This window comes from Pelecanus crispus, chromosome 11 (genome assembly GCF_030463565.1).
Source record: "Pelecanus crispus isolate bPelCri1 chromosome 11, bPelCri1.pri, whole genome shotgun sequence".
NCBI classification, from domain to species: domain Eukaryota; kingdom Metazoa; phylum Chordata; class Aves; order Pelecaniformes; family Pelecanidae; genus Pelecanus; species Pelecanus crispus.
In genome coordinates, this window is record NC_134653.1 from 31,850,645 (window position 1) to 31,877,502 (window position 26,858).

Genomic DNA, 26,858 nt, shown 5'->3' on the forward strand with positions numbered 1-26,858 from the left:
TTGGGGCCGCCGGCCCTGGGCAGAACTACAGCTCCCGGCGTGCCGTGCGCCGCGGCCAGCCCCGCGCCCCGCCGCAGCGGGCGGACTACACCCCCCAGCAGGCCCCGTGCCGCGAGCCGGGCGCCGCCGTGGCGGGCTGCCGCCGTTGCATGCCGGGAGTTGTGGTCCTCCGGCTCCGCGCCGGGGCAAGGGCCCGCCCGCCCGGCGCTTCCCGCTGCGAGCGGCGGCTCCTGCTGCCCTTTGCCCCCTCGGCAGCTCCCCCCTCCCCGCCCAGGCCCCTCCCTTCCTGCTGCAGCTTAAGATGGCGGCTGAGGTGGATTTCGGGGACCGCGAGCTCTTTGAGCAGCTCGAGGAGGAGGACGGGCCGCCGCCACCGCCTCGCCTCAGCTTCGAGGAGGAGGAGGAGGGACCCGAGAAAGCCCTGGAGGAGCTGTATGCGCGGCTGCGGGACCGCGAGGAGACGGTGCAGCGGCTGCGGGCGGAGAATATCCTGACGGGAGAGGCAGGGCCTGCTCCGGGGAGGGCGCAGCGGGGCGGGGGGACGGGGGGCGCCGCTCCTGCCGCCGGTTCCCTTCCGGGCCAGCCTCGGCGCCTGCCCTGCTGGGGCTGGCGGCCGCCTCCGGCTTGAGGTGCTCCGGCTTTTCCCGCCTCTCGGGGACCTCCGTGAGGCCGAGCCCTGTGGCTTTGTGGGGGACGGCTCTGTCGGTCTCGGCCAGCAGCCGGGGCCCTGGCGCGTCCTGAAGGACGATGAGAATTGAGCTTGGCGGGGAGCGGGCAGCCTCCCCCCGGCGGCTCCGCTCCTCGGGCCGCTGCGAGCCCGCCTCTCCGTGCGGTGGCAGGTTTTTTCCTGGCTTCTGCTTCCGTCACTTAAAAGGAAGGTTTCTCTGAAAAATTCCATCCTCAGAATGTCCGGGTCCGTGCCAGCTTCGCTTCATTTGGCAAAGGAGGTAGTCAAGTTCTTGAGCGCTAGGATGACTGTTAAAACACTTGATGCTGGATTCCTTCTTTCTGGCTTTCTAGGGGAAAAGAAACAGCTGTACGTCCACTTTGAAAATCCATTTTTAACATAGCTAGAAATAATTTTAAACTGTTAAATTGTGACTGGTTTGTGGTTTTACCCAGCAGACAGCTAAACACCACACAGCCATTCGCTCACTCTCCCCCTCCCCAGTGGGATGGGGGAATCAGGAAAAAAAAAAAAAGTAAAATTTGTGGGTTGAGATAAAGACCGTTTAATAGGACAGAAAAGAAAGGGAAAATAATAATAATATACAAAATAAGTGATGCACAATGCAATTGCTCACCGCCTGCTGACCGATACCCAGCCAGTTCCTGAGTAGCGATTGCTGTCCCCCAGCCAACCCCCCCCAGTTTATCTACTGAGCATGACACCATATGGTATGGAATAGCCCTTTGGTTGGTTTGGATCAGCTGTCTTGGCTGTGCCCCCTCCCAGCTTCTTGTGCACCTGGCAGAGCATGGGAAGCTAAAAAGTCCTTGACTAGTATAAACACTACTTAGGAACACCTAAAACATCAGTGTATTATCAACATTCTACTCCTACTAAATCCAAAACACAGCACTATACCAGCTACTAGGAAGAAAATTAACTCTATCCCAGCTGAAACCAGGACACTGTTCCCTAAAAGGTTTTTGGGTTCGATACTGCAGCCGAGTGGAATCTGAAATGGTTTTTATAGTTTATTTTCTATTTGCAAGTATGTGTGTCTTACTGTTGATTTTTTTTTGTGATGACTGTAGGTGTTTTTAACATAAAATACTATAAATCTGACAATTCAACCATAGTGCATGTAATGATTTGTACTATATGGATTGTCACAGCTAGTCATCTTTTTCATTTGGGTTTTTTTGTTTGTTTGTTTGGGGTTTTTTTGCATTTTATTGTGTGGTGGATTTGTAAGCAACGGGTGGATTTGTAAATAATCCTCTGTGCAGTGAAAAGGAAGGTCTGAAACCCCATTCGTTATTCTGTGGAATTCTTGTTTGTTTTGATCCTTTAATTAATTAAGGTGTGGGTCTGTGTCTTTTGAAGAAAGTAACGTTCCTTAACAATAAATTAACATCAGGAACTTAAACGGAAGCTGAATATCCTGACTCGTCCTAGGTATGTTAACGATGACTTAAAACACTCAGTATGACCTGTATATGTTTGAAATAGAGTTTGTCTGAGGTAGTAGCTGCCTGAGGTGACAATGTCTGCCACATCTTTTAGAAATCTTGTTTCTATGTCCCTGTCCCTGCTCAGATGTTGGGCTTCTAAAATGCCATTATCATTCTTGAAAAGTCTTTCAGACACAAATATCGAGAACTTAGTTTGTCTTCCTGTAACTTTATTTGTGTGTATCTATCTGTTTATGAAACTTACATGGCCTTTAGGGAAACAGTTTTTTTGTAAAGTTCAGCAGTGAGAACAAATACATTAAAATGGTTCAATAAATAAGAGATCTTACTTACACGATCTTGTAACAGTTTACTGCAGTTAGAAGAAAACCTCTGTAGTGTGGTGGTTTTTTTCTACCTCACACCAGGCAACCTGCTTTGCTTGGGAGAGGGTGATTTCTGTTTAAGTGAATAGGAACTTCTTAAAAGAACAGAACTTGTATTGGCCAAACATTCCCCTCTCTGTGGACTACATAAAACAGATAGGGAGTATTTACAGTAAAGCTAAGACAGTAACGATTGTCTGTCTCTGTTCTATTCTTCTAGTGGAATTTCAGTGGAAAACTCCAAATCTGATGGACCTCTGTTACAGATTTTATTTATGAACAATGTAATTTCTAAGTAAGTACTTCCCAAGAAAAGCAATCCTGACAGGAAATGGGACTTTGTTTGTTTGTTTGGGTATGTTAGTGTTTGCCCAAAGGATGGATATATGTTTTATTCAATAACATAAACTTGTTAAGCTTGAAGTGGAGAGAGGATAATGAGCAATATGACAGAAGGTCGGTTGCTTTCATTAGCACTATCTGTTTTTATCATGAAATGAAGTGTGAATTCCTAGGACTTGGAGTGAGTCTGAACAGCAGTTTTGAGTTTCACGAGTGTTGTGGGTAAATATAGTAAATTAAATTTTCCCTGCCTCTGAGCTGATTTTTTTGCCACGCTAATATAAGGGTGCTCTCTAATAATAGATTGTATTCATGTTGGTGGGGGTTGGAAGGAGGACAGCAAGGAAGTTGACTGCCCCCTTTCTAAGTTCTTAAGAAGTAGTAAATGGTAAATGCTTAAAAAAAAGACATTTGGCATATGTTTCAATCTTGCTCATGTCTTCATCTCTCTATACTTTTTCATTCCATTACAGGCAGTATCATCAAGAAATTGAAGATTTTGTTTTTAATTTAGTTCGGAAATACGAAGAGCAGAAGAGAGGTGAACAAGAAAAAACACACTTCAATGTTAAGCCACAGGTACTTTAAAACTCAAATTGTTTTTAGGTGCTCCTTCTCTTGCATCTTTATAGTGGGCATGTTGAAATACTACACTGCTAAATAGCTGAATTCTAGATGTTTTTTCCTGTTTAATTGTAAATCAAGTAACTATCAGGCAAATGCTGTATAACTATGTGTTCCAAAAATAGAGGGCCAGGGCAAAGAAAATATCCTTTCTGCTCATGAAAATGCTTCTTTAAAATTGTTCCTAGTGAAATTTGTGTAAAAGCAAAGTAATAAGTTGGTTTAAATAATTGAGAAAAGACTGTAAGGTACAAACTTAACGTATCCTCTTCTGATTGTATTTGGCACAACTTTGAGTATATACAGGAGCATAGAGGAACAACAGAATCTGGAAAATTACACTTTCCTCTCTTAGTTTAGAATTTTGAGCTTTACTTAACATTCACTTTTTAGCATTCACTTTGAGTAAAGGGGTGAAATGACACATTTCTCTCCATCTTTCTCTTAGCTTTTGAGATAAGAGTAAAGATGTTCTTATGCAGCATATTTCTCATCAAAGAAAACATTAGAAATGAGCTGTGTCATACTTTGGACTGTGGAAAGCATTGTGACTAATGTAGACATCTCCATCCTACTGTTTAATTAATGCTTCATGAAAGAATAGAAGCTGTATTCCATGTTCTGTGCCTTTTATATACTTTAGTGATTTAGGAGCTTTTCTTTTTACTGTTATTTTAAATTAATTATTTGCACTTTTACTTTTCATGTCAGCCATCCAGTGTCGTTTTGGAAGAGGACTGTAAAACAGCAAGCTCGAATTCTGTTAAAAAAATTAAAGAAGCTTTTAGTGTAAGTTTATGACTATATACTCTTCAATGGTAGGTCTGACTCTTCATTCTAAATATTCAGTATACACTGCCATTAAAATAAGATCTTGTTAAATTTCATTTATCAGTGTAATAGCAGTTAAGTTCAGCATGTTTTGGCTACATCAATGGAAAAAAATATTTATTTGTACAGGTGTGGGCATGTATTATTTGTAAATTCTTACAGAGTGGGGGAAAAAAACCTGGAAGTATTTCAAGCAGTGTAAATTTATAGAAATGCTACCAATCTGACCTAAATACTGACACATTTCTGACAATTTTCTGACTTTTTTTCTACAGGTTGTAGGAAGTGTTCTGTATTTTACCAATTTTTGTCTTGATAAACTGGGACAGCCTTTATTAAATGAGAATCCACAGCTGACAGAAGGATGGGAAATACCTAAGTATCCTGTTTACTAAAACAAGGGTTTTTTTCCGTTTGTCAAATCCAAAGAATGCCAGTTGGTAAATTGAACTCAAATTCTGTTTAGTAGATCGTACATTTCTATCAAAATCATATCAGTGGTTACAGATGAAGAGTTTTAATGAGTCATTAATGGCTTGTTTACTCAAAACATGTAAGTCTTTTGATATGATTGGCTTGCTGATTTTTAGAAGGCTTATGCTTGGGAAGAGTGAATGCCTTATCCCCATAAATACATCTTGTGACTTTAGGAATTCTCTGGGCCAGTCTCTAATCAGGTTTGGAATGACAGCTCATTCCAGATATGAGTAAGCGTTCTCCCTCTATAAAATCTGATGTTTGGGAGAAGAAAAGGGCTTGGAAAACTCAAATATGCTGTAAGGTGTTTTTTTCCAAGAGTGGGAGCCAGAGGGAAAGACTTTTATTAAAATTTAACTATGGAATGCTCTTAACTTGCATCCATTTTAAAGTTGGTTCTTTACTCTTTATTAAAGCCAATATTTGAAAGGTGGGATTGAAGGGAAATGTTGGAAAAAGTGTTTTTTAATATTGTAGTCCTCCATGACAAAAAGAAATTGGACAAGAAATGTATCAAGTAATCTCATCTCCCCAGTTTTCCAGTATTGGTTCTGACCCAGAAAGAGTCAGGACAAGAACCAGTTTCACAGTTCATTTCTGCAATATCTGGTTATCAAGCTTATAATAAAGGTCATTTCCTAGTGTTAAAAAATTACTTGTAGCTGAACAAAAATCACAAATTTATAAGCTGGCTAACTTGGGTTTTCTTGTGCCTGCCTTTGACTCTGTATGCACTGTGCTGTAATTTTACATTTGGAAAGCTGTCTCTGTTACAGTGCATTAAGTCAGTCCTACTCTCCAAATGGTATTTGTACTATCTCCAAACCTCCAGATGAAGGAAGTGGATGCATAATGGGAATTTCTCTTAAAATGCAAAGTTAAGTGTGGCTAAACTTTCATGTCTGCCAGCTTAGCTTTGATATTTTTCTTTAATTGTACTTACTGCATCTTTCCTTAGAGCTCCCATAGATGGCATTAAGCCTAAAATAGCGCTTAACTTCTGAGTGAAATGGCGTATCAGGTACCGTGCTTCTAAATGACTGAAGTATCAATTAACACATCAGTTTAACTAATACCTGGGCTATGCTTTTCTTTTTAAAAGCAACAGTTAGATTCTGGAAACTGCTGTGCTTGTGAACTGTACGGAACCTCTTAGTCTTTGCCATGCCGGTTCGCTTGTGGCCCTCTTGTCTTCTCGTACTTTTAGACAAATGGGCAGAACAGCTGACACACAGAAGTCCAAAAGCAAACACAAGTAGTATGATATGACCTGTCTTCACCTACTTCAGAAGTGAGTTATGTATTTGAAACTCTAACAAAATATGTTATTAATAAGATTGCTGTGAAGCACATCAGAATTATTAGCTTGAAACTTCTGCCTATAAACAAGAGGGTTGTAGTTTCAGCAAGTGCAGATAAAGAACAGAATTGGTTATTGGGTTGGAATTGGGTAGGAAAAACAACATAAGCCCATCTTAGCAAATAGTTTATAGTAGATAAAGTTTTATGGTTTATACTATGGACTTCATATCAAGGACCCATCTGTAACTTAATTGGAAAGAGTCAGTATTCTATTCAAAGCACTACTAGGTTTTCACTGATATTTTAAACAAGATTGAAATTTTGCTTCATCCAGTAGCAGTTCCTTATTGAAATCTAAAGATATCAGCAAGTTTTCAGCCAGATTCTCTCCCTAGATGGACAAGAAATACAAGTAAAACCAAAAAGGTTTGTATTATTCTTAAATATAAAGTTTTGAGCTGAAAAGTTCAGATGTACACTGTGATTATTCCCCAGTATACTAAATCCTTGAACATACTTGAGCAATGAGTTTAAATTAAGTAAACCAGCCGTCATGGTCTCTCTTGTTTATTGACTTTCTTTAGGAAGGGCCTAAAATCACTGTGTAAAAGCTTTCTGAAGTTTATACTCAGTTCTTCTGTTGCTTGCCTTTTCAGTGATTGCTTTGTCATCCTTGCACTGGTGTACTGTCATCATTCTTACTGTTTTGTAGAATAGCTCCTGTCTGACTTATTTTATAGGCTTTTAAGACAGACTGATCTTAGAGTTGATTGTATAGCTTTTATGGGAGGTAGGAAGTAAAGCAGATCGAGTTTCCAGCTGACAGCTTCTGTGGTCTTCATAGCATCTAAAGTCACTGATTTCAGATGCAATGAAGACCAGGCAAACTTTGATTGGGAATTTCAAAGATAAAAGGACATGCTGAGTTAAACTCTGGTTTGATTAGAAATACTACCGTCTGAATGGAAAGCAGATTGAAGGGTTGTGCTTATGATATGGGATGGTGATAAAATACTTGGATCACCGCAGAAGGTTTCTGTTTGAATGCTATATAAAGATGAAGCAGAAGACACGCTTCACTTTATCTAATTAGAGGCTTCAAGAGGTTGGAGTGTGTTTGTGGTGGGTGGGTGGGGGGATTACCCTGGACACTCATCCTTGTGTCACCTTTTTGTCTCCACTTCTGGTTCCCATCCTAATTAAGTAAAAATGAATGTTCAGAAAAGAAATCTTTCTCTAAAATCTTGTAAGAGATTCAGATTTCCCCCCTATAAAGTTGAAAATGTTTGCTGCCATGGTATGAATGTACAAGGAAAATTAAACTTGAAGTCAGCTGTAGTTCCAGGTTTTCAGTGCACAATTTCACAATACGCCTAACTTGTTCAATCTGTGGACCAGGACTTTCCAAAGAAGTAGTCTGCTCTCCTACTTGTTTCTACTGGTAACTGATTCTCAGTATTGTAAAAAGGATCAGACTTCTGATGATACAAGCATGAAAAGAGAAATAGAGGTATTAATGTACTACAGGCATATTAAATTGAGGCGTTCCTTATCTGTACTCTAGAGTTAAAAGTCTTGGTTTAACATCTTCACTTTCCTTCCTCTGGACATAGTATAAGCTTTAGTACGTAAGTTTTGTTTTCATTTATTGGCACTATCTAAGCAAACGCTTACATATTTAATGAGAAGCAGACATCCTTTAGTGAATACTCTTCTGTCTGCAGCATGATACAAGGAAAAGCTTTTCCACCTTTAGGACAGTGAACTATTGGATCAGGTTGCCCAGAGAGGTTATGGTCTCCATCCTGAGAGATTTTCAAGACCCAACTGGATAAAGCCCTGAGCAGTCTGGTCTGATCTCATAGCTGACCCAGCTTTGATTAAAGGGACTGGATTAGAGATCTCCTGAGATTCAGCTTGAATTATGCTGTGACTATTCTATTCCCTCTTAAAGGAATAGATCTCTGTTATATGGGATATAAAACTCCATTTCTGCCTGGAAGTACTAGTTTTCCACTGTAATTTTAGTTCTCTTTCTTTCTTTCCTCTCCACATGCTGTCATGTACACCCCACCCCCCCATTGCTGTGCCTGTGTTGTTATTTCTTGTGTTCTCCTGTGAAATAAACAATATTCTGTTACTCTATTTTGAAGATTGACATTAATCAGTCAATTTAAGAGAAGCAGAAGACAGCATAAGATCAGCATGCAATGCTTACATTTTTTTTCTTTCTAAGTCTAAAAATCTAACAAGATTTAAAATAATTAAGTGCATTTAACATTGCAAAATGATTTTCATTGTGCATTTTTCAAGCAGGCCAAAACCGCATTGTTTCAATTGTGGTTCTGAAGACCATCAGATGAAAGACTGTCCAAAGGTAAAGTCTACATCGGTATTCAAAAGACTTCAGCTCTCCAAGAAATGTTTCAGTGTAACTGCACCATTTAAAAAAAAAAAAAATTAGATGCAGTGGGGTCAGGATGTACAAATGGTTATTCATCTCTGTTGATTAGATTATACTGTTCATACTTATAAATTCTAACATACTAAATCAGAATGTAAATTAATTTTTTAACATAATGGTTTGAATGTCTCCTTTAATTTATGGAGGGACATTTTTCAGTTTGAACAGCCTTCCCTTCTGTTTTAGAGCTCTACTAGATCCAATGCAAATACTCATGAGTTTTTGCTATGTAGTTTTCATTTCAACTGTAGTTCTATAACATGGCCATGTGATAAATGGTTAAACGTCCTGAGGGCAAGGAGTAGCAGTTTTATGTTGGGTGAAGGAGTGCATAAATTGTAAATTGTCCAAATCTAAACTTCCCAATTGTATTATCTTTAAGCCACGAAATGCAGCTCGTATAAGTGAGAAGAGAAAGGAGTTTATGGAAGCTTGTGGTGAAGCGAGCAATCAGAATTTTCAGCAGCGGTATCATGCAGAAGAAGTAGAAGAGAGGTTTGGAAAATTTAAACCAGGAGTAATTAGGTATCTCTTTTCCTTCCCTTAGCTGTTGCACTGCTTTTCTGGAATACCTTTTCTGCCTTTGGAGTGCCAGATGTTACTTTCCACAGTTCTATTAAGTCCATCTGCTACTCTTAATTACGGGTGTATTGTGTTCCAATTTGTTTGCTAAATAAAATTTTGTTTAATAAACTGCACAGATGTTTTTCAAATGAAAACTCATCTAGTGTAATAGTCCTACCCTTTCCCATGGCACTTTGCCTAATGTAGGGAGACAAATTTTACTCTTTGGCTACTCAAATTGCGAATATATTATGTTCCTAATAAACTAAAAATGCATGCAAGATTCTGAAGAATTTGAGCTTTGAGTGTCCTTTCCTCTCTTTTTCTCTCTATTTAAAATGTTTTAAAAAATCGTAATATGTCTGTAGCAGTCTTCAAAGAAATCATCAGTAAATTAGTGTTGCATTAAGTTCCACCCTTCCTGTCGTGATAGCTACAGTTAAGGCCAATAACAAGTCGAGTAAGTTGTTCTCAGTGTAGAGTTAATTCTCATAAAATGTTTAAGCATACGTACACTTGTATGGAGAAATGAAACTGTTAAAAGTTATCTTTAACATCAGAGCAGGTTTTGACCTGAAATTGTTGTATCTGGGATTGACAGGCAACATAATTTGAGCTAAAACTGAGTTACTTTAACTTGATAGTTTATAATTCAACAAAATGTTCATAACTTCCTTTTGTCAAAACTCAGTTATGGATATTACTGGAGGACTTCTTGTTTTCTGTTTTGTTTTTTCAACTTAGTGGGGAACTTCAAGATGCACTTGGTGTCACAGATAAGAGTCTTCCTCCATTTATATATCGCATGCGTCAGCTCGGTTATCCTCCAGGTTGGCTCAAGGAGGCTGAAATGGAGTACTCGGGACTTGCGCTTTACGATGGAAAAGGTAAGGAATGTGCTGTGGGAAGGCAGTTTTCAGTATGCAGGCTATTTACTGGTTGCACCCTATTCAGGAGACAATAAAGTATGTAGTTTGTAAACCTTCATTTTCCTCCTAGATGAGTGAGAAAGTTGTAAATCAAGTTTTCTTTTCTGAAGTCATGTAAAAATACTGCCCTCTCATCCAGCTGTGCTGTGACAATGAAACAACTTTTATAATGATTGGTTTGCATAGATGAAGACACTCTGCCAGTGTGATTTCACTCTAATCAACCCTTGATATTAAAACACGGAGTTCCTGTGAAACTGTGCAAGACTTGCAGATAGCCTATTGTCAAATTTCCTCTTCCTTTTTTTAATAAGCTTTTCTTATGTTTTATGAAAGAATACTTTCTAAAGTTCAGTAACTTAATAAGAGTAAGGAGACCACCAGAAAGCAAAGAATACAATTCTTGAAACCCAACTTAGGAAGTAATTTACCAGCTTTTTACTGATGACCAACATTTATGCTGCATCTCAGAGAACAGTCCTGATGCCAAATTCTGAGGCTAGTAATGGTACATAAAGAGTAGTATTATTATGAATACCCAGTTAGGTTTCTGGGGAAGCTTCATGCATGTATCTGATAGGTTTGGTCACTGTTAACTGCCTTTGTGGATTACAAAGCCTTCTATCAATACTTACATTCCAAAAACCAAAACCTTGTTTGTAAATCCTGTGGATTTTTTCAGTAATGTTCTTAGTTAGCATCAATAATAATTGTATTTCATTATAGATGATGGTGGAACGGAAGAGGAAGGATCTCATCAACCAAAACGCATCATTTATGATGTCTCTAAGTTGATAAACTATCCAGGCTTTAATATATCCACTCCAAGTGGGATCCCAGATGTAAGTGGCTGTCCTCTGCCTTCTAAACATGCTGAGTAACACTAATTGCTTTTAGCCAAGTTCAACATTTTGTATTCTGCATCTGATAATTTTCTTTCAACAGGCTCTTATTTTTAAGCACCTGGTTTGGGGCTGAGGGCTGTTGATGTAATTGACATGACATCCATCTATTTGGTATCTGTCACAGCTCTTTGTGGGTAGGATCTGACAGTGCTTCTGTGGTGATTATTTCCATTGTGAGACCAACAGGAGCCTAGAAGGCTAGTTCTTTTTTTTTTTTTTAAACACAAAACTTTACACATGAATGCATATTCCTTCCATACATCTAAATCTTCTAAATGTTCTCGGAATATGAAAATTACTGTGGGTGTTATCATAAATAGAATTTCAACTACAGAAAACTACATCAGACCAGTACACAATCTCTGGGAAGCTTTGTAACAGCTAAACAAAATGAGTCATATCCAAAGATCTACATAGTGGGTGCCCTCTTAAGCACAGAGTGCACAAGGAATCTTCTGTGGCGGCTGCTGCTGCTGAACTTTTATTTTCAAAAGCATTTTAACCTGCTGTTAGTAGTTAACTTCATCACTGATGTTAATGCCTGTGCATTAAAAAGTACTTGTATATTTTCTTTTGCAGCTTTATGTTTGTCCATTTAGTGGCCTCCAATGTGTTTTTTATTTGGTATTATTAACCAAAGTTCAGTCCTCAAGTTTTTTTCAGTTTTCACTAAAAATTAACAGTTTTTCAAAGTAAGCCTTTTTTGTCTGAACAGTTATTTCAAGGGGAAGTTTGTAGTTGTGTTACAAATTTTGAAGAGTATTTGCTATGAAATGGTTAACAAGACGTTTCGTAAAGGTGACTTTTTTTTTAAATTATTATTCCTACTACCCAGTCATAGTGCATTGCATCAGTTGTTTGTGTTCACAGGTGAGAGTACTTTGGCTTGCCAGAAGTTTCTAGTAAAGACCTATTTATTCTGATAAATGAGGCTTTTGATGAGAACTTGAATTCATCTTGGCTTGTTAATCTCTTAGTGTTTCTGTGTCATGTTATTAGCCAACTGTACGTTATTTTTTTTTTCTGTAGGAATGGCAGATATTTGGTTCCATCCCCATGCAGCCATCTCAGCAGAAGGATGTTTTTGCTAACTACCTTTCTCATTTTCATGCGGTGAATATATCTCATTGTTATTTGCAAAAAAAAAAAAAAAAAAAAGGTTGTCTTGTAGTTAGCGTAGCCAATGGTGATCTCTTGTTTATATCTTCTTTTTTGCATGGGGGAAATCGACTTTCTTATTGACACTACCTTGTGAAATGCTGATGCGTGGCTGATTTGTTCTAACAAAAAGGAGCTTCATGTTTAGAACAAATTCCAGTATTTCAGTCCCAGTTGTGCAATATTTTATAAACAGTTGGGAAAAAAGGTTGCTATAAACTTTTACAACCTAAAAAAGGTCTTAGTTCCAGACTTCCCTAATAAGTTGAAAAGCTTACTTGCCATAGTCATGATTTACAGTAATCTTATTATAGTGACTTGAGAAAAGACATGGTAGTCCTGTCCTGTATCATTCTCAGGTCTTCTCTTATGTGACTCTAGCTTAGTGTCATCCACTGCAGAATACTTGCAGTTAAGGATGGAAGATGTGTGCTCCGCTCTCAGTCCCAAAGTGTAATGCTATATGGAATCAAATGGTAAATTCTAAGCCTGCCAGGAAGGGATGTGCAATACTTGCGTTGTGATAGTCTCATAAGATCTAGGTGTTCGGGTGGACACTTGGTCGTAATCCTGTGTTAGGAATGCAGGCAGTCCTTTTTTTCCCACTTAAACCTGAACAAGAGTACGGTTCTGTTCAGTCGCATTTACACACTGGGTTGCCAAATGACGGTATAGTTATGAAATTGCTTTAAATATGTTCTTATAGCTGGAAATGTTACCTTGTACAATTTAATGCTAATTTCTTTTGTTTTCCTGGATAATTTCTCTTCAGCCAAGTCCAAAATCTAGCAGTAAAAGGGCTGCATCTCAGTCAAGCTCTCATCATTCAAAACGACCAAAAGAAGACAGTTTGGAGGTACCAGCAGCTGACATGGAGCTAGATTCTGGTATAGTTACTCTGCAATTTTTTTCCTAGTTCCAATTTTTATTTTCAGAATAACTTGCTCTGAATTGAAATGTCAGTGTTCATAAAGAGAAACCAGTGTGTTTCTCTTTAACCATTCGTTATGGTGGTAATTAATGTAAATACTAACATATGCTAGCAGTGTCCTACTATAGTTGCATTAGGGCCTCTCTACAATAAGTGTTCTCTGTTGCTGTGGTTGTCATATCTTCCAATACCAAGCAGGAGGTTTCAAGTGTGCTCAGAGTAATGGGAATGTTAGTTTACAAATTCCAATCTCTTTACTGCAGGTGTATCCTACAGAAACTTCTGTTTTGAAGACCTCCAAATCTCCAAATGAGAACAAAGTTTGTTCTCAACACATTCAAGAGTATTTTATCTTTTTTTCTTTTCCCCCCTGAATGGCTAGCAGAGTTAAAATCCCCAAAAACATAGTTTCAGTGGATATTAAAACCTTCAAGAAGTTTGTTCTATCTCAGCTGAAAACCAACAATGGGAAGACATAAGTCTGCTAGTTAATCAGAGCATTGGCACTTTGAATCTTGTCGTAGTCAGATTTCAGATTCTAATAGATGTCTTTCAATCTGTTTCTAGATTTGGAAGTGTCACAAAGATCTCAAACTCATAACAGTTTTCAGTTCCAACCTCCACTGCCACCTGGACGTCCATCGATGTCAACTCCTCCTCCTTTACCACGAGGAACACCGCCACTAAATCTTACATCAGCTCAACCTTCAACACCCACCCGCTCTCCTCTTCCTAGGACTACTCCACCATTGAATCCTTCCAGTGATACTCCTCAGCCAAAAATAGTGGACTCAATCATGGATGAGGATACTTTGACCCTGGAAGAACTAGAGGAACAGCAGCGACTGATCTGGGCAGCACTAGAGCAGGCAGAAAGCACAAACAGTGACTCTGATATTCCTGTTGATACACCTTTAACTGGAAATTCTGTTACATCTTCACCATCTAGGAACGAAGTAGATCTTGTTGCAGAAGTAAGATCATCTGCTAAGGTGATTGCAGTGGAAACTAGGTTTTCCGACATCAGTGAACAGATATCAGAAAATGAATGTTCTCTAACTAGTCCTAATCCAGGAGATAGTTTACTTAACTTAAAGGAAAATCCCAATAATACAGATTCGGAAGGCTTGCTGGATAACACTAGGCCTGCTCCGAACTGTGAGGTTAACGATGGAGATAATACAGGTGGTAATAAAGTGGTCACAAGCATTGAATCATCTGCAAAAAACTCCAGTCTTGTTCCTGATATGAGCAAGTTTGCTGCTGGCATAACACCATTTGAATTTGAAAATATGGCAGAATCAACAGGTGTTTATCTACGAATAAGAAGCGTGTTAAAAAATTCCCCAAGAAACCAGCAAAAGAAAAAGACTTCATCTTAACTGGTCTTCCTTTGTTTCATTATGTCCAAGTCCCTGCTTCCTTCTCTGTCCTCCTCCAGTTTTACAAACTTCCTCATCCTTTTGTGGGAAGGAGAGAATCTTGACAAATACAGCTCTGCCCCGTTCTTCCTTGGGACTGAAGTCAGTGCAGGGCTTCCATATTGACCAGGACCACCAGTGCAGCCAGAAAATACAGAAGAATTTTCCCAAATTGCATCCTTCTGCTAAGGAATAACAGGACTGTTGATTTGTTAAGAGCGATTTACTTGCCAATACATGAAACTCTAAAAAGAGGAGTTTGTGGTTTGCTGTTCATTACTTTGGCTAAGATTTATATTGTCCTTGAGTTTCAGGTGGATTGGTGATTTTTTTAATATCTATCTGTCCTTTGTACAATAATCTATACTTTATACATTTTGCTAATTATCCTGTAGATAAGTTTAATATATTCAGAATGTTTTTAAAAAGGTCTAACGTTAAGATTTCCCACATCAAAATCCTGGCAATTGGATGAAAATAATCAGGGATTACCAGCATTATCGTCACCATTTCAAATATTTTTATAAATTATTTATGTGGGTCAGTTTTAATTACCACTGTATCTTTTGTAACATCACCCACCCTTCATGTAAACTTGCTGTACATACATGTTCATTGTTGTGTACAGAGGTTTAATAAATGAACTTTTATATAAAGAACTCTTTTTTTAGTTCGAGTCTGAAACCATCAAACTGCTGATTTTTTAAAATTAGCTGCTGAAGATAATTAGAAAAACAAGCTGATTAAAATGGGGATGAATAAACTTAAATATTTTAGGAAGGGTCACCACTATTGGATTCAGGTTTTCATATCAATAAGCTGTTAAAATTTTAGCTGCTTAAGTAGAACTTTGCCATACCAGTCAATTTTCATAATCGGAAGAATTGCCCACTTCTGAAAGCTTAAAAGTGTTATAATTGTGCTAATTAATTGTTCTAATGCTTTTTTCCCCTTCTCTTAATTGTCTTCAGAGGGACCTGTAGGTGGAATGACTGTATGTTATTTGCATTGCCAACAGAGGGAGTACTAGATTGACTTAATAGTATTCATTGGAGCTGGTAAAGCATTTGCTTGTCCTTATATAAACACAGGAAAAAAAAATAGATTTCCTAGCCAAGTGAGATGCATAGTAAAACAAAGTATTTTCAAGTATCTAAGAGAAGACTTGTGAAGGGGGGATGTTCAAAGGTGGTTTTGATAAGATAACTTCAGAGACTGAACTTAATCATTAAAGTTCTCGGCTTTGCAGATAGTACATATTTCCCAAAGATCCTTACACTCCACATTTGAATGCTTAAGAGAACCCCAGGCTTTTTGTAGTTAAAACTTTTATATTTATTTCCTTCTTTTTCCTCTAAATTTTACAGAGAGGGAAAATCAAAGTGTATTTGTATATGAACTGCTTGTCTTCCGAGAGGCCGAAAAAATTTTTGCAGCATATACTAGTTCAGTTTATCTGGTTGCATTTGGAAAGCGGTGGTCAAGGTAAATGTTCATCGTATGTGCTAAAATGAAAGGCACTTTTTTTTTTTTCCTGTTTTATAGGCGAAATAGTTATTACTTTCTGTAACAGGAATGGGTAACGAAATAATATGTTGCTCCCAGCTTCTACACACTTTACAAAGAAATCTCTATTGGGAAGCGTATAGAGATCTTGGACTTCCTCCATGCCTCCTCCTCCCATGGAGTTAGAAGCCAGTAATGACAGTGTACACAAGCCATTATGTGCTGCGTGCTGCATCATTCACATGTGGATGACAGTGTGATGCAGGGCATGAGGTAATGATTTCAAGTGTACACACCTTTTGGGTGTGTTGAGGTGCTCATATTTTAAACATGCAGTTCTCTCTCCACACCTTAGATCTTTTTTTAATAGGTCTTATGAAATGCTGCCTCCTTAGTAGGACACGTGGCCTAAGCTTTACAGGAGTACTTGGGTTCTTCTGCCTCGCTTACAGAAACCGCAAGATGAAAATAATCTTTATATGCTTAGTACCCTTTAGCGCTCTTTGTGTTCACAATAAATTCATAATAAATCACCCTTCCACCTAATTGATCAGAATAGGTAAGTCTTAAATGTTTGTACAAATTCCCAGACTTATGACTAAAGTAGCTGTTAACTTTATTATTTCCAAGATTTATACTGAAGGTATTAGAGTAAGGGTGAAGTGAAGTAATTTCAGCAATACGGCTTTTAATGTAATGGTAAATTCTAGTTTAAATATGTTAAATCCTTAATTTTATAAGGCTTTGAATTTTAAATCGTTCAGCATTTTTTATCACTTTGGCCACTCTTGTATTTGCTGCACACAAACTACTTGGATATACTTGGATCTTTTCCATTTTTGGAAGATGATGTCTTCTGTTATCTAAAGCAAATTATTATTTGGTGGGGCTTGGGGCAGGAACAGACTGTGTTTGGGTCCACATTTTATATCCACTGGAATTTTTGTTCAAAGTGACTGGACTGACTAGTTGTTCAAGTCAGCAAATGTTTTTGTCCTTCACGTGTAGTCTGCTACAGTTGGAAGCATGCAGCCCATGCTGTCACACTTCCATACACGCTTGAATGCTTGAATTAAAATTCCCACAACTGGGATTGCTCCCATGTAACAATCTTGGGTTTTAACATAACGAAAGACTCTAGGCTTTTGTAAATACTAAGTTGTCTGTGTGCTCAGAATTATTTTTTATATTGCTTTTATGCTGCTTTTGCAAAACTGTTAGCACATGTTTAGACTTGCTCCTTTTAGTCTTGCAAATTATATTTTTGGGGGCAAGTAAAGTATCACTTGATACCAGTGCTCATTCTTTTCTAACCATATAATTAATAAATAGGTGGTATGATTGTGTTCCTATATAGTCAAAATCTGTACGCCGAGTTGGTTACTGACAGGCAAAAGGAGGCACTTCAGCTGACTGCTAGCAGGGGACTAAGGGAATGCTGAGCCGGGAGCTGCTTGGAGCTAGTCAGCGGAAAGCATTGGGTTACCAGGCCTTGCCTGGCATTTGGGCTGGCTGGATGTGGTATTTAGAGGCTATCCCTGAATCCTGTTATGAATTAGAGCATGAATTATTAGACTTAGACCACCTATACCACATCTTGAGAACTCCTTTTTTTTCTTATTCTATCCATCTTAAATCTGTAGATGTTTAGTTTCAAGTCTGGGGCTGCCAAAATCCAAACTCTTTTTCATTGATGATCTGTATAACCCATATATTAAAACAAAAAACTTATCCCCTGTTAGCCTAAAAATCTATTCACTTACCTGGTAAAGCAAAACATAGCTGGGAATAGAATACTATCATTTGTTATCCTTTTGCCTTTCAAATTGCAAAGAAAACTTATAAAAGTTCCCGTAATACTTCTTTTTTTCTTAAAATAACATTTTTATAATGTATATGTTTTGATCTCAGAAAAGCAGGCAACCTGTGGCAGGAACCGTGTAATTTTTGTTTTTAACTTTCAGTAACTGATTTGAAATAAGGGTAATCATACAAAATATTTGGCACTCAAAGGTATATTTTAAATTGTTCTTTTAAATCTTATCTTTTAAATTGTCCTTTCTATGGAGGTGGTGGTCAGTATGGATAATGCTCTGAGAAGATTGAGCAGAACCAGTGAGTAAAACTCTTACTTGTATTTACCTTTGCTGTAAGACATACAGTTAATTAGGGATCGGGAGTTATCCCTGCTTTTTCTCTCACGGTTAGGAATGAATTCATCTTGATCTCTTAGGTATTTATCTATATTTCACTTTTCCTATCAAGTGCTATATATTGTTGCTGCACTGAAGATGCTTGTCATTACTGAATTTCTTTCTGTCAGGTGTAGCTACTCAGGGGTTTTGTATATTGAAACTGCAATGAGATCACACTACAAGGTCTGAGAAAAAGCTGAATAGCAAAGTATTTCTGGGACTTTTAAGTCACATTCCCATGGTGATGGGTGTGGCATAATAACCTAGATTAGATCTTACTAAAATGAATGAGTAATAAAATTTGTAATGAGGTGGGTATAGTATGAGCAGGCGTCACTCATTTTCCCACAGATTCCTGTTGGCATAGTACTTATGCCAACAGCATTTGGAACAACAAAAGTGCTTAAAAATGCTTATGCACATCTAAAAATACGTAATCTGTGCAAAATACTCAGGGTATCAGTCAGGTGGCTAGTTGTGTCTTAAAGATTTGAATTTCTAACTTACATTTTTATAACCTAATTCACAGTGCTTAAAATGTCATGAAAAGGGAAATAACCGAGATTCTAGAAGATATCTGAAAGGCATGTTAGCTGCTAAGAAGAATTATTTTTACTGCAAACTCTGTAAGGCAGGGGGGAAAAAAAACGAAGAGGAGGAAAAAGCTCAAATGTAATTGAAGTGTTTCAAATGCATTAATAGTTGCCACAGAACTCCATAGTACGTTCATTTTGTAACACGGCTGTATTGCCTCTGGTAAGTAAATTGAAGATTGATGCTGTTCCTAAGAATATGTTGTAGAGTCATAGTTACTTTTTGGGGGATGTTAGGGGATGAGTCAGAGGTAGGAATTGGTCTCGATCCTTGGAGAAGCATACAAACAGGATGGATTTAATAACATGGTAATTAATGTGTGACAGTTGGACACTTCCTAAACTTTAGTTAACTGCAAGCAACAAAGATTTGACGTAAGATTTTTTACAACATATATTTAGCTGTCATCCAATAAATGAATAAAAATGTATTGACCCTTTCTTCAGAACTCAGCACTCTCAATAGGAACAAAAAGCCTACTGCTTTGCTTCCCTGTAGGTGAGAATTCAGCTTTTGTTGGTATTTACATCAGTGGTAGAATGATTTGCATAGTCCATCTTTTTCAATAGGCTATGGTTTCTCAGTTATCTGTGAAATGAAACACTTATAATCAAGATTAACATTATTGTTAATTTAAGTACCTTGTTTATACAAGCATGCAGAAAGGATTCTTTACATACTGTCTGTTTAAATACTGTTCTCTGTTGTTTTACCCATGTTGGTAGAACAAATAATGTAAAATTGGATGAAAGTTTATCTTGTGTAGTCCACCAACAAAGAACATGGACTTGCAGAGCTTTTTTGTACTGCTTGTGGGTACTATGACTGACCTAGGGAAGAAAAACAGTAAGTACATTAAGAATGGAAAGACTTCTAGCAGCCTTTCAATCCACTAAGCTGTGAAAATAACTACCAAATCTGCAGAATTTTTTTTTTTTTTAAACTGTTGCATACATGATAGTTAAGGCTAGAAAGGGCGGGTTTTCATCTAGCGTAACCTATCAGTCAAAGGCTGCCAGTTTTAGTGACATAAATTCAAAGCCAAAAATAATCAGAGGAAGCATGAGGCTTGAGGACATCAAATCTCTTAAGGATCAATATAGCTGTAAATCGATGAGCAAAATGTACCACTTGGGTTAAAAGGGGAGGGGAGAGTCCTGTTGTGCTTTTGCAAAACCAGAAACAACTACAGAAAACAGTAGTGCAAGTTTCTGTGCTGGGATTTTTGAAGCAGCGCTTCTGTGATTAATAAAAAAACCCCAAAATAATTAGTTGCTTTTTCTGAAGCATGTGTGACCATCAGTTCTGTATAGGAACTGCCCAGTGTACACACTGAAGAGATCATTCAGAGGAAGAAAAATCCTGTACTCAAAATCTTCATACTTGTGTGGATAATATCTCATTGAATGTAAAAATGGATCTCCTAAGTCAGGATATCCTCAAATGCAGTTCTTGAAGAACATTTTATCTATTCTGAAAGCTTCAGTAATTTTGGACCCTTCACAGATCTGAAAAAGGGCAGAAACAATTTCAATGGGTGTTCCCACATTATTGAAGAGAACAATTTTAATTCTAAAGTAGGCCTTATAGTTGTGGCCAGGATGCCAGTAGTTATGTCGGCATCCTGAATTTCCCTGGAGCATCCAGCAATTCCTGTTTTCATAGAGTTATGAAAATGTCTATATATTCTATGTTGACTGATCTGATCACGCAGTTCAGAAAAGAGCCACTAGTACTGGAATCAAAGATATTCTGGCTTTCAGTCATATTTAGGCCTTTATAGTACCTCTATTTGTAGTGCCAGCATCTTTTTCTTATAATGATTTCTACAAACTGGATGTGAACATACTAGATGATGTTATCACAGTCTGCATATATCTCTAAGTATAGACTGGTACACAGAAGCTAAGCCAACCATTTCTAATTGGGATGAACTTATGTTACAGTTGCTCTAAAACTACTTTTTCATGGTTTGAAGGTTGAATGACGGGTAACTAACTCCCTTGTTTCCTCGAAGATTCCTTTGATCTTGAAGCTGTGATTTGGTTCACTAGGAAATTACATGAAAAACCAATGGTACGTTCACTTTATAGGTAGAAGCTTTTGATCTATGCGGCATCATTCTGAATTCTTGCTTTAGTAACAGGACATTTTTAGCTTAGCCTTGCAAGGGAGTAAAGAAGGGTATTTACACATTTGAACCGTATTTCATCTATTATTTCACCACTGTTATTTACTGCTTGCACTTTATTACAAGTTCTACAAGAACAGCGCAAAGCTGCAACTCAGTTTCTATCTTAAGAGTAAGCCAACTTCTGGTTGCTGTGCTCTGTACTAGATACGTCAGTCTAATATTGCTTACGAAAACTTTTGATGTTGTGCATTGAACTGCATACTCTTGAAATCCACCTATATGGTAACAAATTAACTGTGAGACAAAAAATCAAATTAATGAAGGAAAATGATAGAAAATTATACACTTGAGAGGAAAACACATTCTGTATTAGCATCAGATCAATACAGAAGGCTCAAATCTACAATACCAGAAACAAGCACAAAGGTTCACAACTGTAGCTCTCAAGCCAACAGATCTAGTTTTTACCCTAATTGCAGCTTTTGTGTTAAGGATTATTTCCATAGCTAGGAGCTGCAGGGTCAGTTCTTTTGGTTTTAAGCAATGATTTGCTGGCTCTGCTTCTAAATATGATCTAATATTTAAATCCCGAAGTCCTTATTCAGCAAAACTTTTATAAAATTTTGCAGGGAGAAAGAAGGGTGGCTGTCTGTGGATGCGAGTATCTGTCTCAACATCTAATGGCCACGGTAAGAGATTCTATTTAACATTTAGGAAGTGAAATTCTAACAAACATTGCTAAATGCTGATCTAGTTGAAACCTATTATTTGGGGGACTGCGTCACACCATTCTGTGCTTTACCATGCTGGATTAATGCCAAAGAATGAAGCCAAAATGAAACGCAAATTGCAATCAATCCCCAGCAATGGAACTGCTTTCCCATCGCCCTTTTGTTCGAATAGCATCATGCAGAAACTAAATGATCTATGAGACTGCAGACTGAGGTTTGCTTTGTGATGAATTCAGCAGTTATGGGCCAGCTCTGGCTGGGCTCTGTTGCCTGTTTGTAAGAGGTAAAGAAGTGAAGCAGAGCTGTTTGATTCAGCCTTGAAAATTGGTATTAAATTGTTGATGACGGTGTTGCAGCTCCTGCCCCACCTGTTTAAACTTCAGCAATGGGATAAGGGCAGGTTCCGATGTATTGCTTTACAACACAATGAGAATTAAAGTATGAAAATTAAAATACTCAGTACTTCAGAGAAAGAGAAGGAATGATAAATTTCGGGGCATCGGGACAAAAGGAAAATGGAGAAAAGCAGCAGACAGTGAAGTTGCTCATCCATTAAGAGCTCTGCGCTTCACACCGCCCTGTCTCTTCCCCCCCCCCCGCCCCCGCTCCGCGCCTGCCGCAGCGCATTCCCCGAGGGCTCAGCGCTGCCGGTGCTCGGGCCCCCTCCCCGCCGCGGGGACGAGGACGGACCCCCGCGCCGGGCCGAGGCCGCTCCCCGCAGGCTGCCGCGACGGGCGGCTCCCCCGGGCAGCGCTGCGCTCCCCTCCCCTCCCCGCGCCCGCTGCCGCCCGGGGAGGCCGGGGCAGAGCCGCTCCGGAAGGCGGGGGGCACCCCGGGCGGGCTGCCCCGGGGCGAACAAAGCAGGGGGAGACAAAGGGAGAAGGAGGCGACGCGGGGGAGCGAGGCAGGGGCGCGGAGGCAGGCGCGGTTGCCGCTGCTGCAGTCTCCGCCCGGCGCTGCCGCGGGCCCGGCCGGGCGCAGACGTTGTCCGCCCGCCCCGCCCCCTGCGAGCCGGGGAGGCGCCGCCGCCGCCGCAGAGGGGGAGGAGGCGGAGGCGGCGGCAGGAGCTGCGCCCGGCGCTCCCGGCGGCCGGGGAAGGCGGCGGCGCGGAGCCGAAGGCGGCAGCGGTGAGGCCGCCGTTGGGGCCCGCGCGGGGAGGGCGGCGGCGGCGGCGCTGCCTGAGGGCGGGGGGAGCCGCTGCCTGAGGGCGGGGGGAGCCGCCGGCCGCCTCCCGCCTTGGGGCCTCCGCTTCCCGGCCGGGCGCCTCGGCGGGCGCCGCGCTGTGCCCGCGCTCGGGCCCGCGGCGGGGCGGAGGCGGCGGGCGGTGAGGCGCTGGGGGGGTGGGCTGCGAGGGGCCGGGCGGCGGCGGCTGGCGCTGCGGGGAGAGCCTTAACGCTGAGGGGGCCGTGTGGGGCGACGGGCCCCGAGCGGGGGTAGGGCGGTGGGCAGCGCCCGAGGGGCGATGCCGGGCCGGGTGGGGCGCGGCCCCGGGAGCCGGGCGGGCCGCCTGCCCCCCGGGAGCTGTTCGCCTCCGCCACGCGTGCCGGCGCTTCCCCGCCGGCCTGCCGGGGCCGCGGTGACGGCAGCCGGTTGGGCTGGTTCCCGAGCCGTGTGCTCGGGCTTGCCGGGCTCGCTGCGCTCCGGTACGCCTTCGCCCCCTCTCCCGCCGCCGCCGCCGCCGTGCCCCCGGTGGGACGGGGCCGCCCGCCGCGCTCCCGGGGCAGCTGCCTCCCGCCGCGCAGAGCCCTCGGGTGCCTTCGTGGGTCGGGAGGGGCCTGAACGCCCTCGCTGCTCGCTGCTGACCCTTAGGAGAGGCAGCGCTGTGCGTGGCTATCGGCGGCTTGAGTGGATGATTCTGGGGGGAAGGGGTCTGGGTATTCCATGGTAAACGCCGACCTGCGATTCTCAGCATCCCACGCTTACATCCTGCTATTTTACCTGTTAATGATTTGGCTTATAATTTACCTTTTTGTTTTGTTTTCTTTTATGTCTTCTCCCACACCTGCGTTATTTTCAAAGCTGCTGATTTGCAGGTGAGCTGCTCGCATTTTGCCCCACAGTTCCGGGTGGCTCAGCCGGAGTTTACTGCCATGTTTATAGCCAGCGTTAGACCTGTGGGATCCCCAGGCAAAGGCTACGCTCTAGGCCCCTCCTGCTTTCCGCTATAGCACTAGTGCTGCTACCTGAGGCGATTCAGTGTTCTCTTTTCTGTGCCTCAGCTGTCACGGGGCACAAGGTAATTGTTGCTGTTGCTCGCATGCTAATGTGGCTCCTGCTGCATTAACGTTGGGAGTAAGTTTTCCCTTTCATTATGACATCTTTGTGTGTGTGTGTTTTAAATAATAATAAAAAAAGATAAACAAAAGTCAAGGCCACAAAAAATCTCTTCCAAAACATAGCATGGGGAAGACAATTTAGTCTGTGACTGTGTATGTTCATCATTAAAAATATGACTGTGAAATGAAGACTCTCCCCTCCACCCCTTCACCTACTTACCCAGTGTGCTGAATGGGTAGAGTTTTCTGGACATTCACAGGTTGCTTTGAGATCTTTGAGCAGAAAGATTTTAACACATGATAGCTCTATTAATATGTAGGAAGAAGAAAGAAGAGGTATAAAAGAGGAAATGCCGTTATGCGTGCTGTTTTGCAAAGAATTTTATTTAAAGAACAGAAATGTGCATATAGTTCTGAAACTAGCAATGTCGGAGAGTGATTTTCTTCAGTGTGTGTCTGTGTGCACCTGCTACAACATGTAACAAGATAGCAAATTAGATGCTGTGGAGGAAAAGTAAATAACTCCCTCATCCCTTCACAGCAGCGTATCTTAGTCTAGGAAATGTGTAACTGTTCAGGTGCTGACAAAACTTCTTCATTTACGTGCTGAATGTAGAATGACTGTATTAGTTCTTGGTTTAAAATTGCAAGATTTCAGGGTTCTCTTCCTGTCCAGTCCTTATACGTGCTAGAAGATTTTCCATCTGTGCTAAAGAGCGCTAAAGCTTTGTGTGTGGTGAAGGGAGAGGGATGTGTTGGCTGAGGCAGAAAAGCTTGGAAATGTGACCTCAAATGTCCGTATCTTTAGGGATCAAGAGGGAGATTTTATTTTGGGGGAAAAAAAATTAGTTTTATATAATTTGTATGGTTTCTTTTAAAGAGAAGATCTCAACTTTCTAGCAGGGGGCAGAAAAACAGCTGTCTTGTATCCTCATCACGGAGGTGTACTGTAGGAAATAAACAACCGCTTTCCTCATGTGATTGTACTGTAGGAAGGAACAGTGCTCATACATGCTGATTACTGTGACTTTCTAGAGCTCCTGTAGATTTCCTGTCTGAGCGGTAGGCTGTATCTGTTTATCATCTTCCAAATGTGAATATCCAGGACAGCCTTTATTTACTTAGCCTGGGCAGATTGGATAATTCCTTTAGTGTTCCTCCCTTTATCCTTTTAGCTCTGTTAAAGTTTTTCTTGGGAGTGGCTGAGAATATTTCAGAATAGATCTTCCTTCGAACGAAATAGAGCGATCCGTCTTGCCAGTATGATTTTTCAAAACTGCTTTTCTTTCTCTCTCTAAAACATTCAGGTCAAATGTTAACTCTGTATGTTGAACGCAAGTTTTCTAATGTTTGAACATGATGGCCATGAATGAATGCAGCTCTTGTTTAATCTTTTGGCATTCCTTAGGGACTACTGGCTCTGCTGGCATGTGTAAAAAGTAATGCACTGGAATCCTTATTGGACTGGCATGTTTAGAAATGCCTCAGATGGATGGTGTTTTGTTATTTAATGAAAGGCAATTATATACTGCATTAGCTGTAATCTCAGCTGCCCTCAGCTAGATGCCAATTTCTGCTGGAGCAACCATTTCGTTCTTCTTGACCAGCAGAACTGAAGCCAGCTCTGTCAGCAGCATGGTCCCTGATGATTTCAAACATCTACTAATCTGTCTGTGCTTGTCCGGGTGTCTGTCCTCTACATGCATTTATTTTTGCAGAGTGATGTTGCACTTGCATGACTTATAGTGGTACAGCTGACCCTTAGAAATACCCACAAATCCAGTATCTAGCTCCTGGCCTCCGAAAGGCTGGAAAGAATTTAGAAGATGTATCTAAGAACAGACTGTACAAGTTTCTACCTTAGCACCCACCTGTTTTCCATCTGGAATGTCTCATCAATTGTTTGTACAAACTCAGACAGAAGACTCTTGGGTGAACAGTACCATACATTCTTTTGGTTTATAAGACATGTCTTCACTCTACTGTTTCAAGGAGAAACACCATTAAAAGCTGCTCAGTTTTCCTGATCTTTCTAATCTTACTGTCTATATTTTTAGCTTATTTTGAGGGGAAATTGCAAGGCAAAGAGCGAAACTCGTTCTTTGGTAGAGTTAGCTTATTTGACACTCTCATTCTGCTTCTCTGCTTGGCAGCGGCATCCACTCAATCACAGCAATATTCATTTAAGTTCTGTATTTGTACTTCTACTTTATTATATGCCAGCCGTATAGCAGTCATGGTGCTAATTTAAAAGGCTAGAACATGGAGAGCTAAAAAGGGGTTGCTGACTTGATGTTTTCAAAGAGTGTGAAACGGTTACAGTTTCGCTCAAGTCTATCAAAATTAAATTCTTACTATAAAAAACAGCATCTTTGTTTCAGTGGCTTCAGTTGTAATTGTATTAGGGAGAAGCCTTGTGTCTTTGTTTATATGCATTTGGTTTTGAGGCTGACAGGAGATGATATTTTCCTTCTCAAACTTTCATTTAAACTTTAGATCCCCAGTCACTTAAACTTGATGCTCTGCTATTCCAAAAATGTGATTGTTATTGTGGACTGAATGCACTTACTGAGATGGTTGAACTGCATTATTATCGGAAGAAGTCAGTGCAGACAGTCCAAAAAAATTACTCTTCCTGTTATCAAAATGGAGGGCTTTGGGAAAAGGCAAGAATTTCCTTGGAAAAATGCAGGAAAAGTAGTAAGTATTGATAGTGGGCTTACCAGAAGAGGTGCCACTTATTTACTTTCTTGGGTGAAAACTTTCTCGACGTCTCAGTCCTTGACTCATTCGGTAGAGAATGATGTGTGCTTAGGAGGATCATGTGCTTTCTGATCTTTTAATAGACTATAGCAGTGACATTTTTATAATGCATGTGTACAGTGGCAACTTGAAGAGTTCATTTGCATCATATTTTCTGTGATTTTTTTTTTTCAGCTTTTTAACAGCTATCAGCTCTTCCTTATT

At 40.4% G+C, this 26,858-nt stretch overlaps 1 protein-coding gene across 7 annotated transcripts; it reads left to right on the plus strand.

Annotated features, from left to right (window-relative positions):
- The first annotated feature begins 301 nt into the window (after positions 1–301).
- On the plus strand, positions 302–15,062 carry ZCCHC8 (zinc finger CCHC-type containing 8). Of its 7 annotated transcripts, none has more exons than XM_075718528.1 (14): positions 302–485; positions 2,083–2,125; positions 2,728–2,802; positions 3,323–3,428; positions 4,185–4,262; positions 4,580–4,683; positions 6,444–6,509; positions 8,397–8,460; positions 8,930–9,072; positions 9,856–9,998; positions 10,767–10,882; positions 11,975–12,058; positions 12,876–12,990; positions 13,602–15,062. In XM_075718528.1, the coding sequence occupies exons 1-14, from the start codon at positions 302–304 to the stop codon at positions 14,414–14,416; spliced, it is 2,136 nt and encodes a 711-aa protein (XP_075574643.1). In that variant the 3' UTR covers positions 14,417–15,062. The 7 variants fall into 7 exon arrangements, with proteins under 7 accessions (XP_075574643.1, XP_075574644.1, XP_075574650.1 ...); XM_075718529.1 differs by having other exon boundaries at positions 8,400–8,460; XM_075718535.1 differs by lacking the exons at positions 302–485; positions 4,580–4,683; positions 6,444–6,509; positions 8,397–8,460.
- Positions 15,063–26,858: the final 11,796 nt, after the last annotated feature.